General features: G+C 35.8%; 1 protein-coding gene across 1 annotated transcript in view; it reads right to left on the bottom strand.

Annotated features, from left to right (window-relative positions):
* Window positions 1-3,420: 3,420 nt before the first annotated feature.
* The window catches only part of WASF1 (WAS protein family, member 1), a 25,964-nt gene continuing 11,267 nt past the window's right edge, over window positions 3,421-18,117 (bottom strand). Inside the window, 8 exon segments of the mRNA XM_006878332.1 lie at window positions 3,421-4,281; window positions 5,605-6,084; window positions 6,087-6,232; window positions 7,515-7,694; window positions 10,576-10,748; window positions 12,647-12,764; window positions 14,070-14,223; window positions 16,545-16,679. Coding sequence (XP_006878394.1) covers window positions 4,124-4,281; window positions 5,605-6,084; window positions 6,087-6,232; window positions 7,515-7,694; window positions 10,576-10,748; window positions 12,647-12,764; window positions 14,070-14,223; window positions 16,545-16,679 — 1,544 coding nt within the window. The 3' untranslated portion in view covers window positions 3,421-4,123.

Below are 18,117 nucleotides of genomic sequence, written 5' to 3'. Positions count from 1 at the left end.
ACCAACTATATTTTAATTCCTTCAATGTGAGTCCTGGTGTGACACTGGATTGCTAACAGAAAGGTCAGCAGTTCAAATTCACCAGTCACTCCTTGAAAGCCCTATACAGCAGGGGTGGGGAACTTTTTTTCTGCCAATATTTGTAACATCATTCACAGGCCATACCAAATTATCATATTAAAAATTAGCCAGCTATATTTGGTCAAACATTTAATTATCCCACACCTAAATAGAGGGTTGCTATAAGTTGGAACCAACTCCATGGCACATAACCCCCTCCCCCAATGTGATGGTACTATAAAATAAGCATTCAACTGCATGCTCTGTTTGAACCACAAGGTAAGTGGTTCAAATTCACCAGATGCTCCTTGGAAACCCTATACAGGGTCAGTATGTGTTATAATAGACTTGACAGCACTTAATAGCAACAATGTGATGGCCGGAACTGTGGGTGCCTGGGTCAAGGACAGACCAAACGATTTTGCTGGCCTTATACAGGCCAAGGGCTGAACGTTCCCTACTACCCCTGCTATATAGGGTTGTTATGGGTTGGAACCGACTCAGTAGCACTTAACAATAACCTTTGTTCTCATTTTTCATGTTCCCCTTTTCTGGAAAATTTCCACATTAACTTCTGTTCGCCGAGATCCACTCAAACATCAGGTCTCCACTTAAAATGCCATTTCCGTTTAGAGTCTTTCCTGACTCCCTAGACTAGGTCCGGCCTCCGTGCTATGAATTTCTCTAACATTACATTCACTGTTCTTTGTTGATTTATCTGTATGCTCAGAAAGTAGGGCTCTGTCTATTCACTACTTGGCCCCAATACCCAGCAGTCTCAAAACTCTAAAGACATAAAAACCCTTGTCTAATAAATAAATAAAAATAAATAAATAACAATAAGTACTCCTTTATCTAAAATGGCATAGATACCTAGTTCATATCCATTTTCTTTACATTTAGAAGTGTAAGATTTCATGGACCTAATTGTTGTTGTTAAGTGCCTTTGAGAGGCTTTCTACTCCCGTAAGGATTTACATGGACCTAATAGGTAGGAGTAAAACATACACTCTTAAGTAATACTGGAAACCATTACAACCATTCTGGATTGACGGCTCTTGTATCTTTTATATTGTTTCCAGGTCAGAAGTGAATGAGAAATGTTATTACTTTTGGAGACATCAGTGTTCTATAATCAAAAGCAGTAGTATTACAAACTATAACCTAACGGTAGGATGATGGGTTTCTAAATAAGAAAAGTCTTTGAGTATAACACACATATGCACAAAGAACACATTCATATAGATATTATAAATATACTCAAAAATCACTACCGCTAAACTAATTTGTCTATTACAGAAAAAGAAACCATAAATATCCTGAGGAGGATGACTTCAACACATGCTCAGTTGTGCTTAAAAGAAAAAAAATCTTTTTTTTCTAAAGGAAAAAAAGGCAGAGCAGCTGGTCTTACAATAATGAGAAAAGGTATTGATAACTAGTTTTTTTTAAAAAGCTCTCTGAAATGCTCATTCAAGGCTGGTATTCATTCTTTATTCAGAGCCTGGTTGTCAGGCTTGAAAAGCAAGAGATTACTGATGCATTCTACAGCCGAGTCATGGAGAACATAAATAAATTTGTTCTTAGTACAGCAATGTATCAAGGGAGGAAAAGGCTTATTCTTTGTAATACAAGGGTCTTATTTGGCTTCATTAAGATGATTTCTATTAATTATAGTTCTATAACACAACTAAGAAATACTATAATTTGATATTCTATTTTCATTAGTTCAATGATGCAAAGCCATCTTTAAATCATGATGGTAGTGGTGGTGGTGATGTGCCGTGGAATCAGTTCCGACTCATAGCGACCCTGTACTGGGTTTCTGAGGCTGTAAATTTTTACTGGAGCAGAAAGCCTCATCTTTCTCCCGTGGAACAGCTGGTAGTTTTGAACTGCTGACCTTGAGGTTCGCAGTCCAATTTGTAACCACTATGCAACCAGAGCTCCTTCCTAATACTATTTACGAATTGTAAATTATTTATGCTTGTTTACGTTTAGGGAGGTGGTTTTAAGACAAGATGGGGCTAAGATGGCTCTCAAGTGTCTTCTACTAGGCAAAACTACCAATAGCACTGATGTTGTTAAGTGCCATCAAGTCATTTTTGATTCATAGCGACACTTATAGGGTTTCTGAGGAGCGGCTGATGGGTTTGAACTGCTGATCTTGCCGTTAGCCATCCAGTACTTATCCTACAGAGCCACACCAGACTACAAAAAAAATCTGGAAATGTGTTTTATGTCCAAACTGAATCGCTACAATTTAATCTGTTCATCATTTTTAGTCTACAAAGACTACATAGATAATCTGCATAAATTATCTCCAAATTATTAAGTGACCTTATGTATCAGGTATTTATTGTCATAACAATGCTACGTAAAGGACTCCTGGGATGGAGCTGTAGGATCAGCACTGGACTGAGAACCACAAGGTCAGCAGTTTAAACCCAGTTGCTCCTCGGAAACCCTATACAGGGTCGCTGTGAGTTGGAACTGACTTGATGGCACTTAATGATAACAACCAATGTTACATGAAATAATCTATCTTAAAATTTAGGCAGAAAATTTTAAGAAGATTAAAAAATAACCTTAGGCATAATTTTGCTGATCATTTATGGGTTGGGTGGACCATACTAGGATATATTCAAAGATTGCCTCACCTGCGTTAGCTCTACCCTAGGAGGTATCTGGTCTTCCAGCAGGCTAGCCTGGGCTTGCACCATGGCAGATGCAATTTCAAGAGAGAATGAGTGAGCTGAAGTTTGCAAGGCCCCTTAAAGCCTAGGCTTAGAACGGACACAATGACACTTTGTCACATGTTACTAGCCAAAACAAATCTCAGGGATACCTAGATTGAAGTAATCACCTAGGATAAAACCTACCTGTTAATGAGACCAGCTAAAATTTGCATTACACAGGGAAGGATGAACAACACTGTAGGTACTTCTGCAACCAAATGACCAAAATCTTTAGTTTTATCTTCAGGCTAAGTAATCTAACCTGAACGTGATTTTTTTCTCCTCTCATCTGCACTCTGGAAACATTAAATCATTTTATCCCTTTAAATAGAAATTCAAGAAAACACTTCCAATGCTGAAATAAAGGTTACTGAAATTAGAAGACAAATTCAGATTTTAAGAGCAGGAGGAGTTGAGATATACTGATTTTGTTATTTTAGGGAAAAAAATGATATAAATGCTATCTTACATAATAGACAATACAAATCTGTAAAAATAGGGAATTATATTGCTTAAGTTGTTTTGAAATTTTTAGTTTACTGTGTATTTAGAGCCTACTTTATCCATTTTCTTTATATTTGATAAACTATCAGAAAGTTTTATTGAAAAAGAAACATCCATGAACCTTTAAAATGAACCATTTATTAAATCAGACTGTTATTTTTAACAGGTATGTAAGTTACATGTATGTTTAAATCAGAGTATTCCACATGGAAAATTTAAAACTCTTATAGGCAAGCAAAATTGTACCACACAATATATAAGTGGGAAGGGGGTACTGCTAAACATTCAAATAAGGCAAGTATTTAAAAACAATAAAACAATAATTAAACAAAAATTCAAGCATTCCTTTAAGAGAATTCAACACTACTAGCTAAACGTACTTTCTGAGTGTACTCATAGAACCAAGGCAGTGTTTCCTCTTGTAAAACATATGGAAATGTAATAAGGCTCATGAATAAATACAGCTGTCCCAAAGATTCAATCTCAGTCGCTTTCTTTAAATTAAAATTCACAAAGTGCACAATTAATATATATCAAAAACTGAATCGCTACTCTAAAACAGCTGCCCATGCTTAATACTTAGTGGTTTATTTGATCAAATTATGGGTTTTTTTCTGGGGGGAAAAAAAAGGTAAGCCACTATAAAACATTTAGTTTGAAAGTATGCTAATACTTTTCTTAAAAATCAAAGATTATAGAGGAAAACAGTTATTTATTATAAGGAAAAGAAAACAAAACACCAGAATGACCAAACATTTTCAAAGAACAAGCACCACAAAGGACATTTGCATTCAGTTTTGTAATATTTATCAATGCATTTCTTACTCCAACCAATCTACTTCATCGAATTCTGAATCATCTTCTGAATCGCTATATTCCACTGCAATACGGCGAGACAGGATGGTGGCAACATCATTTTCAATGCGTTCATGCTTAGCTTCCTGTTCACGCTGCTCTTCTACTTTTCGTAGCTGAATACCTAATACAGAAAATAAACCCAAAACATTCAGTATTTTAAACTAGATACTAGATATTATTAATCTTCTGGAATAAAATCAAATATAGGCAGCCACTCCTTTGTCTGGAAGAATTTGTAGGTCAGCCAGAACAGGTAAGTACGGTTCTTATTTGGCCTTAATTTAGTGTGGAACCCTGGTAGTACAGTGGTTAAAAGTACTCAGTTGCCAACGAAAAGGTTGAAGGTTCAAACTCACCAGCTGATCCGTGGGAGAAAAATGTGGCAGTCTGCTTCTGTAAAGATTTACAGCCTCAGAAACCCCATTGGACAGTTCTACTTTGTCCTATAGGGTCCCTCGGAGTCAGAATCACTCCATGGCAGAGGATCTTGTTTTTATTGGGCAAAAAGAGGCTTGAAGCCTTTTCAGTGATTTAAAAGTTGCACGTTATGTGGCATTAGCTATGAGTAGGGGCTGGTCTAGTCATTTGAAAGAAAGGGCAAATTTACAGAACATTAAATATGAGTCCATAAGCCAGGCCTTCATAACCCAGGGACTGCCTGTACACGAAAAAAATACTATAAGTAAATATAAATGAAGATCTAGTAGAAAATATTTAAAAGAATCATATTTAGAGGAGGTACTAAGTCTTTCACTGTATCGTCGTCTGTAATCTAGCTACTAAAACTTAGCAGGTATCTTAGTGTATATCTGTAGTTTATTTATCATGGCCTACTGTACCTCCCTGCTTACCACCCCCTAACATTTCCATTACCTCTATAGTCAAATAAATTACAAGTTGTTCAGTACATTCTCTGCAGCTTTATCCTTCAGGGAAAGCTGTGTGTCCAGCATACAGTAGTGGTTTTAGAAATGCTCAGGGCATCAGTGAATGACTATGCGAAGTCTTTCCTTTGGGACTCAGAGAGGAACGCTAATCCTTTACATGACGTCTAGTAGAGCAACAGTACCATTGACCCCAAATGGACAGACTTCATAGGGGAGAAATGACCATTTTAAAGGGGTGAATGGACCTTTTGGACATATGTAAATGATTTTAACGAAATATTCTGTAACATCTGAATCTGGCATTGTTATTTTCTCATTCACTTGCTAAACATTTTAGGAATCTCTGACAAGTATGAAAATAATGTGATTACATGTGATACACTTTCTTAAAAATTATTCAAAAAATACAAACGATACAGTTTTACTTTTGAAAGTCCACTTGGGTAAAAACATAATGATCTAAAATTTTATAAACGAGGACTATGGCATAATCTCAAATATTTAGAAAGTTTCTAATGCTACTACAGCAATGCTATTAATAACCCTGAGAAAAGTACCTTTTCGTATTGCTTCCAGAAGCACACTCCTGGCATCACTGATTACAGGTAATGTTGAAGGATGACGCTTTGGCTCAGAAGCAGGTATAACTTGTGATGGAGGAGATGGAGGCATTAATGGAACATGGGGACCTGGAGCACTAGATGGAGTTGGATGTAGCCCAGAGGGAGGATGAGCAAGAGCTGCAACTGTTACAGGTGATGATGGTCGAATGCCAGGAGGAGGCAGAGGAGGAGGTGGGGCGGGTGGAGGCAGCCCCTGAACTTCTCCTTGTGGGAGTGGATGAACTGGTACAGTCTCACATACTGGGACAGCTCTAGCTACTGGAGGAGAGGGCTGTACTAGAGGAGGTGCAATTGGAGGAGGAGCTGGGTGAAGAACTCCAGGGGCAATCTGAAGAGGAGCTGGAGGTGGTGGTACTTCTGGAGCTTGCAAAGCAGTGCTGGGAGGTGGAGGTGGGGGAGGTACTGGTGGTGGAGAGTTGAAGTCATTGAAGCTCTTAATGACGAAGTTGACAAGGCAGATGGAAGAGGTGGTGGAGGAGGTGGGGGGGTGGGGCTCACAAATACAGGTGTCCTGCCTGTAGCTGGTGACTGAGGACGATTTTCTACTAAACCTGTAGCAGAACTGAAATGACAAAGAGATACTAGCAAGTTATTAAGATAAAAAAATTTCTAAACAAATAAATGTAAATGATTATCAGGAGATTATCAGGAATTCTATCAAAATAGATGCATGAACATATTCCTACAGAAATTCAAAATTCTTCAGAAGTATTTAAAATGAAGTCAGAACTAAAAGTACACCAACAGGAAAATTAACACGTAGTGATTTTATTTGCAATATATACTCTAACCAGTCTCATCATCTCATCCAACTGTCATATATGGCTAAGTAATCTATGCTTAACCGGGTAAATAAAATACTTAATTCTACACTGTGATAGGAATTTCTGTAATGACAACATTTATCACATTACAGTATTTATAGCAATGCTGTTGTAGGTAAGTGCCGTGGAGTCGATTCTGACTTGTGACCTTATATAGGGCTTCCAAGGAGCGGCTGGTGAGTTTGAACCACTGGCTTTGCGGTTCAAACCAACCCTGCGGTCCAGTGCTTTTTCTACATGCCATACTAGGACTCCATTTACAGCAATAAACTTGGCAAATACAACACTGTACTTATATTCCAGAAGTCATTTTAGTTAAATCATTAACAACGAGTTTCACAACACAATAGGAAATTTATGGTACTTTTCCTTCCTGAGGAACATCAACTGAGTCAGTGATAGGCTAATTTTTTTAACTAAAAAATTATAAATTTGATCTCTATTTCTATAATATGTTTCTATTACAAAATTTATATTTTGGATAATAACATAAAATTAAACTTTAAAATATCTTCACCAAAAAATTTTCAGGAGCACTATTTTATCTAAAATTTTTAGAGTATTTCCACAAATACCAAATTAACATTTATAACCATATCTTTGATTCCTATTTCTTTAGTCACTTAGAGTCACCCATTTTATCACATTCCAAAATGTCTCCATAATTTGATTGCTATTCTGTACTTCCTGTGCTAGATAATGTAACTATGAAGAAAACGAAACATACACTTTAATCTTTAAAGTAAATTCTTAGTAACTCGGAACATGTCAACTCTTACCAGAGACTGGAAAATTATGGTCTACAGGCCAAACCTGACCCAGTTCCTGTTTTTGTAAAATTTTTCTGAAACATAGTCAGGCTCATTTGTTTAAGTACAGTTTATGACTGCTTTCACATAATGGCAGAAATGAGTAACTGATAGAAATGGCTCACACATCCTAAAATATTTAACAGCTAGTCCTTTAAGAAAAAGGTTAGCGATTCTTGAGAAAATGCATTATGTGCTTGTTTCAACATACCTGATACAGGTGGGTATGGGTTTTGCATCTCCTGTTCCATGCACTGGTGGAGGTGGAGGTGGTTCGTGAGGTCTGACTAAGACCCTTTCCTCAGCTCTAGTCAGAAGCTCACTCATCTGGCTAAATGGCAAGGCAGAAAGTGAGTAAGATCCATCCATATGATCCACATATGTCTGAGGTCTAAAAAGAAGACATATTATCAGTACAATTCTCTTAAAATTTTGGTGAAATGAAGTCCTACTTGAGATATTTATAGCTCATTCTATGAATGCCAATATTTTAACCACTTTTAAGCAACTTCTTTTAAAAAAATTATATAAATTCTGCTTTTAAAACAAAGAATGGTGCTTATAATATAGCCTTTCCTTACTAATTTAAATTTACTAAGAAAATCTTATTTTATATTGTAAGATACCATTGGACTGCTAATGGTTCAAACCCACCAGCTGCAACTTGGAAACCTTATACAGGGTTGCTATGAGTTGGATCCAGCTCTATGATACTTAAGAACAACAGCAATAATAAACTCCACAGTAAAAATATTACACATGTAACCTTACAAAAAAGGAAAGAAAATTACTTTTTAACAAACTATATTTCTATTAGTCTCTCCTTTGTTTCTTCACAGGAAGATAGTAACAAGGAAATCTGGGGGCGGGGTTATAAGTAAGACTCTTTCACCACTGTACTAGGCCATTTCAGGGAGAAAGATCTCCTTGAGGCTAGCACCACGCAGATAGCTACACTGTGTTTTTCCTTTGGGTGTCTTCAAAGAGCTTAGATCACTCAGGAAATACCTGAATAACTGAGCAACAGGATCAGATATAAGCAAAATTTTAGCTACCTTGAGGATGTGAAGAATTTATGTGTTTACTGATAGTAGTGCAATCTGGTGACCAAACTGAATTTATCAGATGTAGACAGAGCAAGCAAAAAACAATTGTATTTAAGACTACTGGGCCAGATAAAAATGTTAATTACTTAACAGAAGTAGAAATAAGATGTGTGTCCATAGATTATAAATTAAAAAAAAAAAAACCTTAATTTTCTCAGCCTTTTCTTTCTTTCAGTAACGAACATAAACAGTATCCCTCATATGTAAATTTTTCTTAAAATAAAACCATAAAACCAAACCTGTTGCTGTCAAATCAATTTTGACTCATAGCAACCCTAGTGGACAGAAGACAACTACAGATCTTTATAGAAGCAGATTGCCACATTTTTCTCTGGCTGAATGGCTGGCGGGTTCGAAATGCTGACCTTTTTGTTAGTGACCAAGCACGTCATTTCATATTTATGATCTAATAGTCCATGTGTTATTCAAAAGGAAACCTTTAGCTTTTTTGCATTCAAATATCAGTCTGACTATACACACATTCCCTCACAGAAAGATGCTAGTTTATTATATGTGATAGTTAAGATTTTGTGTCAACTTGATTGGGTCAGGATTCCGTTGTTTAGTAACTGATAGTTAACTCTGTGATGACGGGCTATGAGCAGCCAGTCAATGAAGAGGATGTTTCCTGGGGGGGGCGGGGGGAGGCGGTGACCTGCTCTCAATATAACGGACACACAGGAAAGTCTCTCTCTTCTGCTGGGGACCTTGGACTCTGCAATTATAAACCATTTCTTTAATACATTTCATTTTATATATGTATATTTATATACACAGATATGTTTCTCTGGTTTTACTTCTCTAGAAAATCCAGCCTAAGACATGTGGTACCGAGTAGGGTTCTAGAGAAACAAAATCAAAAGGATGAGTTTTTAAAATTGGTTCTTCAAGTTTTGACTAATTTTAAGGGCACTGATATAAGGTGGAGGCATTTCTGACCTGCACTTCATAGGTATTGGCCTTGGGCTGATTCTGAGTTTGATTCTCTTTCTCCCTTGTGGAGTCAGAGGAAGTCAGACATGATCTCCACATGGTTTTTGCAGTTGGAGCCAGGAGCGAGATTCACTGCAATGGCTCCAGACTCATGATAGTACGAGGTTTTGTAAGAGAAAGTAACAAGAAGCATGGGAAGTGAAACTTTTGACAAGGTCAGTAACTCAAACCCACCAGTTGCTCCTCAGAAATCCTATACAGCGTTGCTATGAGTTGGAACCGACTCGACAGCACTTAAGAACAACAACAGCAGTTTGAATCTGGACTCCTAGTGTAGCACTGTAGAATCAGCACTGGACTGTGAACCACAAGGTCAGCAGGATATGAAAGAAAGACTAGCTCTCTTTTTTGCTGGGGACCTGGGACTCTACAATTGTAAGTCATTTCTTTGATAATAAACTTCTATCTCAGTATATACAGATATGTTTATTTCATTTTGCTTCTCTAGAAAACCCGACCTAAGACACTATGGTAGCATGTTGAGCTAGTGCTCCTGGCTACTGAGAAAATAGATGAGAAACTTCGTTTGAAAGCTCTGATAAATCTGAGATAGTGGGTATGTCATAAAAAGGGAAGTCAGGATAAGGAAAAGGAAACAAACAAAAACAGCACATTTTCAACTCCTATTTTATGTGCAGTGAATCAGTGGTTATGTGTCATGGAGTCAGTTCCAACTCATAGTGACCCTGTATAGGGTTTCTAAGGCTGTAAATCTTTATGGGAGCAGAAACCCTCATCTTTCTCCTGTGGAATCACTAGTAGTTTTGAACTGCTGACCTTGAGGATTAGCAGCCCAACTCATAACCACTACGCTACCAGAACTCCTTAGTGAATTGACAGCACTTTAAAAAAAAATTCTAGACCCCATTCCTCTATAATGAAATGATAACAGCCTCTACATATACTTAAAATTATAACAGACTCTACATATACTTAAAAACACTGATGAGGGAATTAAGACTTCATATGAAAGCTAAAACAACCCTGAAGATCATCTGTATTCCAGGTCCCTCTTTCCAGAGAGGACAAAACTTAAGTTCAGTATGAAAAGGACCTGCCCAAAGTTAGACTTTGGTAGGCTCACTGTGGTCAGGGTTTCAAAATTACCTCTATACTTATAACAAATAAAGCCAATGTTTCATCACTAATTTTTAAAACAAACAAAACATAAACCTTGTTTCAAAATGAGAGGCGGGGCCATTAGCAACTTCGATATGCTTATGTAAGAGATTAGCATCGTCTTCAGCCAGCTCTGGACCTTGGGCCAGCTTCTGCCATTCTCTCCGCCTGTCATGAGGTGCTCTTGGAACTTTTTCTGGTTCATGAGGACGATCTAGATTTTTCTGCTATAACAGATGTATTAAAACAAAGCCAAAGGCTGAAGTGTTAAGTTTTAAATGCTGAGGTTATAATAACAGAAACAAATTCTAACATCACTATTTAAAAAGACCATGTTATCACAATACAGTTAAAAGTAACCCACAGTCCATGTGTAGATTAATAGTTAAAGCTCACCTAGTTTATTTAAAACTCTAACTTCTTGCCAGTTTTCAAACTCTTAATTCAAGTTGATGCATCAAATATAAATATTATGCCTAAGTAGCAAATTTTGAGGTCAGAAAGACTTTTCAGATAAAAAAGGATTCACCAATTTTGCTCCCACATCTATTAGTCTTCTGTGATGAAAAAAATTTCTACCAGAAACAGTACTGTCTACCGCTAACAAAAACTCGAATATTTATTAAAATTTTGTTATCAGGGAAGTTATCTAACAAAGATATTGGGAAAAATGCAATTCATTTATAGTAACTGTGTCACTCAACAACAACAACAAAATCTTTGAAAAAATAGAATAAAAAGTAATTCTGATTGGGAGAAAAAGTATAGAAAGGGCAAGAGTATGTGTAACAAATTCCAAGTGGCCAAGCATATACCATACATGAGTGAAGCCAGATGGGTGGAGTTAGGATCTACATTGAACTAGATAGGTGTGTCAGTATGCCAATTCAAAAACTTAAAAACACACTGTTTGTCAAAGAAAACAGGGCCTGCTGGAGTCATGTGGCCTACTAGTCACTGTTTTGAAAACTGGCTAGAACCCTGTAAACTGTCTTTTGTTGTTAGGTGCCACCGAGTCAGTACCGACTCATAGCAACCTTATGCACAACAAAATGTAACACTGTGTGGTCCTGCGCCAATCTCACAATCTTTGCTACACTTGAGCCCATTGCCACTGCCATTGTGCCAATCACCTCATTAGGAGGTCTTCCTCTTTTTCGCTGACCCTCTACTCTACCAAACATGACTTCTCCAGTGACTGTTCCCTCCTGATACTATGTTTGAAGTATGAGAGACGAAGTCTGGCCATCATGGTTTCTAAGGAGCATTCTGGTTGTACTTCTACTAACACAGATCTGTTTGTTCTTTGGCAATCCATGGTACTTTTAATATTCTTCTCTAACACCATAACTCACGTGCATCAATTTTTCTATGGTCTTCCTTTTTCACTGTCCAACTTTCACATGAATATGAGATTATTGTAAACTGTCTCGTACAGAATACAGTAACATGAGGACATTATGGGAAATAACAGGGAAATTTGGGACACCTACAGGAAAAGCAGAGGGGTAATAAAGACAGACTTTACTTCTTTCATAATTTTGCCTAACTCCAATTTGCTTCCTCCTTGTGTATTGCCAGTTGTCATTAACATAGAATGAGATTAATTTTAATAGAGAGCAAAAAATGATAACAGGCAGATACCAAGAATTTAGTAAGAATAAAATAACCTCTCCAAACCTTTAGAAATATGTTCTGTGATAACACGATATTAGCAAAACCTGCTTTATACCAATATCTACACAATATTCCTCTGTTCAATCTTACTGAATGCCCTTCTCTTATCTGGTCCGTTTAATTCCGACTTGTTCTTCAAGATTCACTATAAGCTTTGTTGGACGTGTTCACCAACCATGTTTCTTGGCTAAAGCAGATACTATTTTGTGCTACCAAAACCCTTCAGGGGTACTGTGTTATGTCTTTCAATGTACCATATTATAATTATCTAATTGTTCACCTGGCTCCCTGTAAGACTGTAATCGTCTATGTGGTTATGTTATAAAGATTTGACTTGATGAAATAGAAAACTAGCCAAGTAAAGAACTACCAAGGCTCCATATACTCAACAAAATATAAATATGCATACACCAAAAATAATTTTAGTTTTCTGAATCTCTTCCAATACCTTCTGTTTCCTCTTCTCCTTCCTCTTATCCTCTGTATCTTGCAACATTTTTTCTTTCCACAGATCAAAGAAATATGAAGGGTTGGTATAAAACTTCAAACCTTCTTTACCATCATCTCTGAAATATTAAATAGCAATTAAAAATATAATATTAGTAAGACCTAGGAAATAAAAACAGTAATTTTACTGAAAAAATGTTTTCTTACATCCATAAAATACATAAGACTATTTCCCAAATAAATTAGAATACTGCACCAGTTAAAAAACTTCTCACAAATGAGATCGGAAACTTAGGAAAATGGAAACCCAGATACTTTTCCTAGTTGGTGTTAATAACTTAAAGTACAACTGGACAATTTTCAACTCTAACTTCTCCTGCTGAATACTAATTTTTCCATTAGTCCATCAGGAAACTGTAGTAATTATAAATAGTTCTGCCAAAGACGAATGCGTGAGAGGAAAATAACATCATTCAGACTAGACCAATTTTAGAGTCTCTGCCAATACTTTAATTTATCGATTAGCTTTTCAAGTCCAAAAGATATCACTTAACAGTATTCTAGTAATACCATCTATATTTAATGAATTGCATACTGATTTATAGTTTCAAATACTTAAATATCATTTTGTTCAGGATACGTATTCTGCATCTTAAGCTACATATTTAACAAATCATATGAAAGCACTCTGAAGAAAGGCTGAATAATTCCAAATTTTACATTAAATGGTTGTTGTTTAGTGCTGTTGAGTTGGCTCAAACTAATAGTGGCCCCAAGAAGCAGTAGGTGGCCGACCTTGAGGTTAGCAGTCCAGTGCTTATCTTACAGCACCAAACCAGGACCCAAAAGTATTTTAAAACAGATATATGCTAATTATTGTTGTTTTTAAGTGTTGTCGATTCCGACCTATAGTGATCCTGTATAGGGTTTCCAAGGAGCAGCTGGTGAGCTTGAACCACCAACTTTGCAGTTCAAACGACTTTGCATTCTGACACATTAGTCCACAGCGCCACACCAGGAATTCTATGTAAGTCAAAAATTAATTCATATAGCTCAAGAGTACATAGAAATAAGAAAAAAATGACACTATTTTTAGTGTGGTGGAATTTTGAGCTATATTTAAATTTAATTAAAAATTAAACTAAAAGGATAATAACAATTGCTTGCTTTTTATTATTAGTTTGCCAGTGGCTTCTAAAATTAACACTCATTATAACAACTTCCTCGAATAGGTCTTGTCTGTTCTATGCCAGGATCTTGTGAGCTCATGTAATGAATAAAGCAAAGGTTTTCTAAAGGTGGTACATAGGGTGAACTCCCTGTGTTGGGCAGAGAGCTAAAGAAATAAAGAACGTTTGGGAGCTGACGTGTATATGTAGGTCACTAGTTACTTGAACTGAGATCATTAACATTCATCTACTAACCTGTAAGGAGTGAGGATATTCAGAGGTGGAGGCTGTTCACAAACATCGTATGTTTCCTGTAATGGAATCGGCAAAGTCTTACGATCGAAAAGCTGTTGGTCTTGAATTGTAGAGCTTCGGAAAGCTTTTCTCATTGTTATATCTTGCAAAGACACTAAAAAAGAAAAAGAAAAAAAAAATTAACACACTTTTTCATTTTTATAAAGATAATTTAAGATATTACAAATTCATATACAACATCTGTTTAAAAGTCAGCATTATGGCTAAAAAGACTATGATCTTAGTGGCTGATGAATCACAAACCATACTTTAAATGTTACATCATTATGTTGTTGTTGTTGTTATGTACTGTGGAGTTATAAGCCATATCATTTTGTACCTAATTTTTCTAATCACACTGATTTAGTGCATTCCTTGATTTCTAAGACTCAGAAGGCCCTAAGTGATACCTGAAACATATCTACACTTCCCACCAAATACATCTTTTTCTTTTCTCTACCTGACAGACCCAGATTCCATCAACTTAGATTCCTTCTCCTTCTTTTCTTCCTTCTAATCTTTTTAAAAATTTTTTCCACATACCAGTAACCATGAAAGAATACGTATTTTAAGTGAAACATACTATTAGCCTGTTGTATATATAGTGGTGTGGTGGTGGTATGCTATGGAGTTGGTTCTGACACATAGCAACCCTGCATAGGGTTTCTGAGACTGTAAATCTTTACAGGAACAGAAAGGCTCATCTTTCTTCCTTGGAATGGCTGGTAGTTTTGAACTACTGACCTTGAGGTTAGCAGCTCAACTCACAACCTCTATGCTACCAAGCTCCTTATATTTTTAGTAAATGTTTATATTATGTATGTATTATAAAAATCAAAATTTATTGCACAGAAAATATTTTCAAGTTCTGGGTGATCTATATAATAGTCTATTTTACTTATCTTTTAACCTTGTACTATAAGGATTACTACCTCGACTATAAGCTCTTGTACAGAAAGACTATCTTGAGCAGCAGTATCCCTAATAACTCATCAAGTACCATCATATATGGACTGAGTCCTGGTGTGGCGCAGTGGGTTAATGCATAAGGCTGTAAAGCCGTTTGAACTGCAAAGTTGGCAGTTCAAGCTCACCAGCTGCTGCTCGGAAACCCTTACAGGGTTGCTATGGGTCGGAATCGACTCGACGGCACTTTACAACAACAACAACCATCATATATAAAATCTCATCATACATAATGATGATTAAAAGTACCTTCATTTATTCATTTTCTTTTAGACTGTATGGCATGTTAAAATAGGAAATGTGCAATAAAAAGTGAGTTCTTAATTCCTCAAGTGATTTCCTGATATAAAAATGTAGGCAATTTCTTATTTAACATAGCCTTAAATATACAAATAGGGAACTTTGGTTGGCACTGCCTATAGTGGCTAAATACTTCACTGTTAGGATAAACACTTGACTGATAACTGCAAGATTGGTAATGTAAACTCACCAGCCACTCTGTGAAAAGGTGAGGTTTTCTGCTCCTGCAAAGCTTTATTATTATAACCCTGGAAGCCCCATACAGGGTTGCTTTGAGTCGGAATTGATAAGTATTCAGGAAAATCATTTTTCTGGTAACCACGTCAGTGCTGAACAGTCATAACAATTCTTAGTTATTCTTCTCCCTAATGATACCTCTAACATCCTCACAAGTGAAAGCTCACTGACATGCAAGCTGGGACCCATGGAAGCGGTGGAGTGAGGAAGCTGTTCTGCAATGACCACACCGGGACTGTGTTGCCAGCCACTCCACCGCTGTACACCGTGTAGCTCAAAAATATACTGAGAAATTACATGTAGTTGGTGATATGTCAAATCATATCAAGTAAATAAATAGGCATTTATTAAACCAAATCATTCTGGAAGTAACTTTATTTGTCTAACTCTTATAGTTTATTGTTCAAGTTTATATTATATAATTTGCATTTATACTAAAATTGTTATTCAACAAAAACACATTTTGAAGATATTCATTTAAAGTAGGAAGTAACATTAATTAAATAACTAGATCAGACTTCAGCAATTTTACACACAAAAGTATGTTCAAAGAAATTACGAAAGAATCAATGAATTTCAGCTAATTTTCAAAATAATTTTTATTTCTAAGACAAAAATCTATAAAAAAATTATAAGGGGAAAAAACACATAAGAGAATAGAGAGAAATATCTGGCTACACTGTATTCTGTGTCAAAAATTAAGAGTTATGTAGTGCATAAAAAGAAGCGCTTTAAAAGAAAGAACCAGCAGGAAAATAGTCAGAATTCATGCTGATGTTACTTATAGATGACAAGGACTTATAATAAAGGCCAAAGGTAAAAAGATTTGTAATAAAATCAGGTTGACTATTGTTCTTAAAGTTATCCCTCATCTTACTTCACAAAATGTATATATGAAATACATATTTTGAAAAATATAACAAATAAACTTACATTCTTCTTCTTTAGGATCAAGCTGTGTAACACTAACAGATAAACGGTCCACACGTTCTTGTAATGAATTAACTCTGAAGGAAAAACTATGTGCTTCATTGAATAATTCTCCAAATATATCTTCAGCATATTTACCTAAGCAAAAGTGAAATGTACACCATAACATTTAATGTGATGATCAGAGATAAATACCAAAAAAATGTAACATTGAAAACTGCTGTCCTGTTGAATCTAGTTGTTTATTTGGAACAAATTAAAACTTACAAAAGTTACCCAACTGTGACAGAGTAGGTGAAAAACACAAACTCTGGTAAAGCTCATTTGAAACCCTAGCTCTATAATTTCCTGCTGAGTGATTTTACCTAAAATAGATTCTAACTACATTATACATATCTACAGATTTGTTGAGGGTTACAAATGATGAAAATGTACAAGCACATACAAATAACATGTCTTTTAATCCCAAATCAGCATTCATATATAGATTCTATCCTAGAACTGACTGATGTTCAGGCCAGGAGGCAGGCAAGATTCTTTATGGACCTACAGGATGATCTATCAAAACAAGAGACTCCAAAAAGTTATGTGAGATATTTTATAGTCTCTATGGTTCCAACTTCTAAAATAAAACAGAGGAGCTTTACCATATATCTAAAATTACTATACTTCTCTATTCATGTAAATTTCCATTATTGAAAGAGAAGCCAAAATATTCCCATTTTAAAAGGAGAAAACAATAGACCTTTCTATGTCAGAAAGAAGCTTAGAGAAGTTTTATAAAAATGTATAATGAAAAATATTCAACTGTATCTAGAATATATAAAGTAATGAATCTACAACATAAAGATGAATCAATGGTTATTTGTACTTTAAGGTTTTTTTTTAATCAATGATTTTCCTAAAGTGTTACATTTTAGATGCAAGCATATTTTCTAGATTAAATGTAGTTCCAGTGTATCAGACAGTTCCTGTGACAGAGAAGTATTTAAATACATTCCATTTAATAAGCTTTCTCTAGTGATTTCATTTATACTTCTCTCTTTTCATTACCTATAATCTAAAATGCAAGTTTTTACTTTTATACATATTTAAACTATTCATGAACCCTGGTGTGGTACTGTCAGATAAGCACTGGACTGCTAATCTCAAGGTCGGTAGGTTCAAACCCACCAGTCACTCTTTGGAAACCCTATACAAGGTTCTAATGAGTTGAACCAACTCAATGGCACTTTAACAACACTATTCATAATGCTTACTGTATTAATTATATTTGAGCCTATTCAAATAAGTGAGGTAAGTTCTTTTGGGAAAAGAATCATGTAGCTTTAATACACAGCAAAGTATTAAAGGTTATCGGATGTTTATTTTTCTTATTGATCTAATTTATATACTCTCCTATGTGGCAGGGTGGCGTAAAGCACTGGACCTCAAGATTGGCTAGACTCAAAACGGTTGGTGGTTCAAACTCATAAGCCACTCCGTGGAAAACCTATATAGGGGCTCTCTATGACTCTGAACTGTCTTGCTGACACTTAACAACACCAACCCATCTATCCTTCCATTCATCCATCTA

This window comes from Chrysochloris asiatica, unplaced genomic scaffold (genome assembly GCF_000296735.1).
Source record: "Chrysochloris asiatica unplaced genomic scaffold, ChrAsi1.0 scaffold00027, whole genome shotgun sequence".
NCBI classification, from domain to species: domain Eukaryota; kingdom Metazoa; phylum Chordata; class Mammalia; order Afrosoricida; family Chrysochloridae; genus Chrysochloris; species Chrysochloris asiatica.
This window is presented reverse-complemented; position numbering and strand designations above follow the sequence as displayed.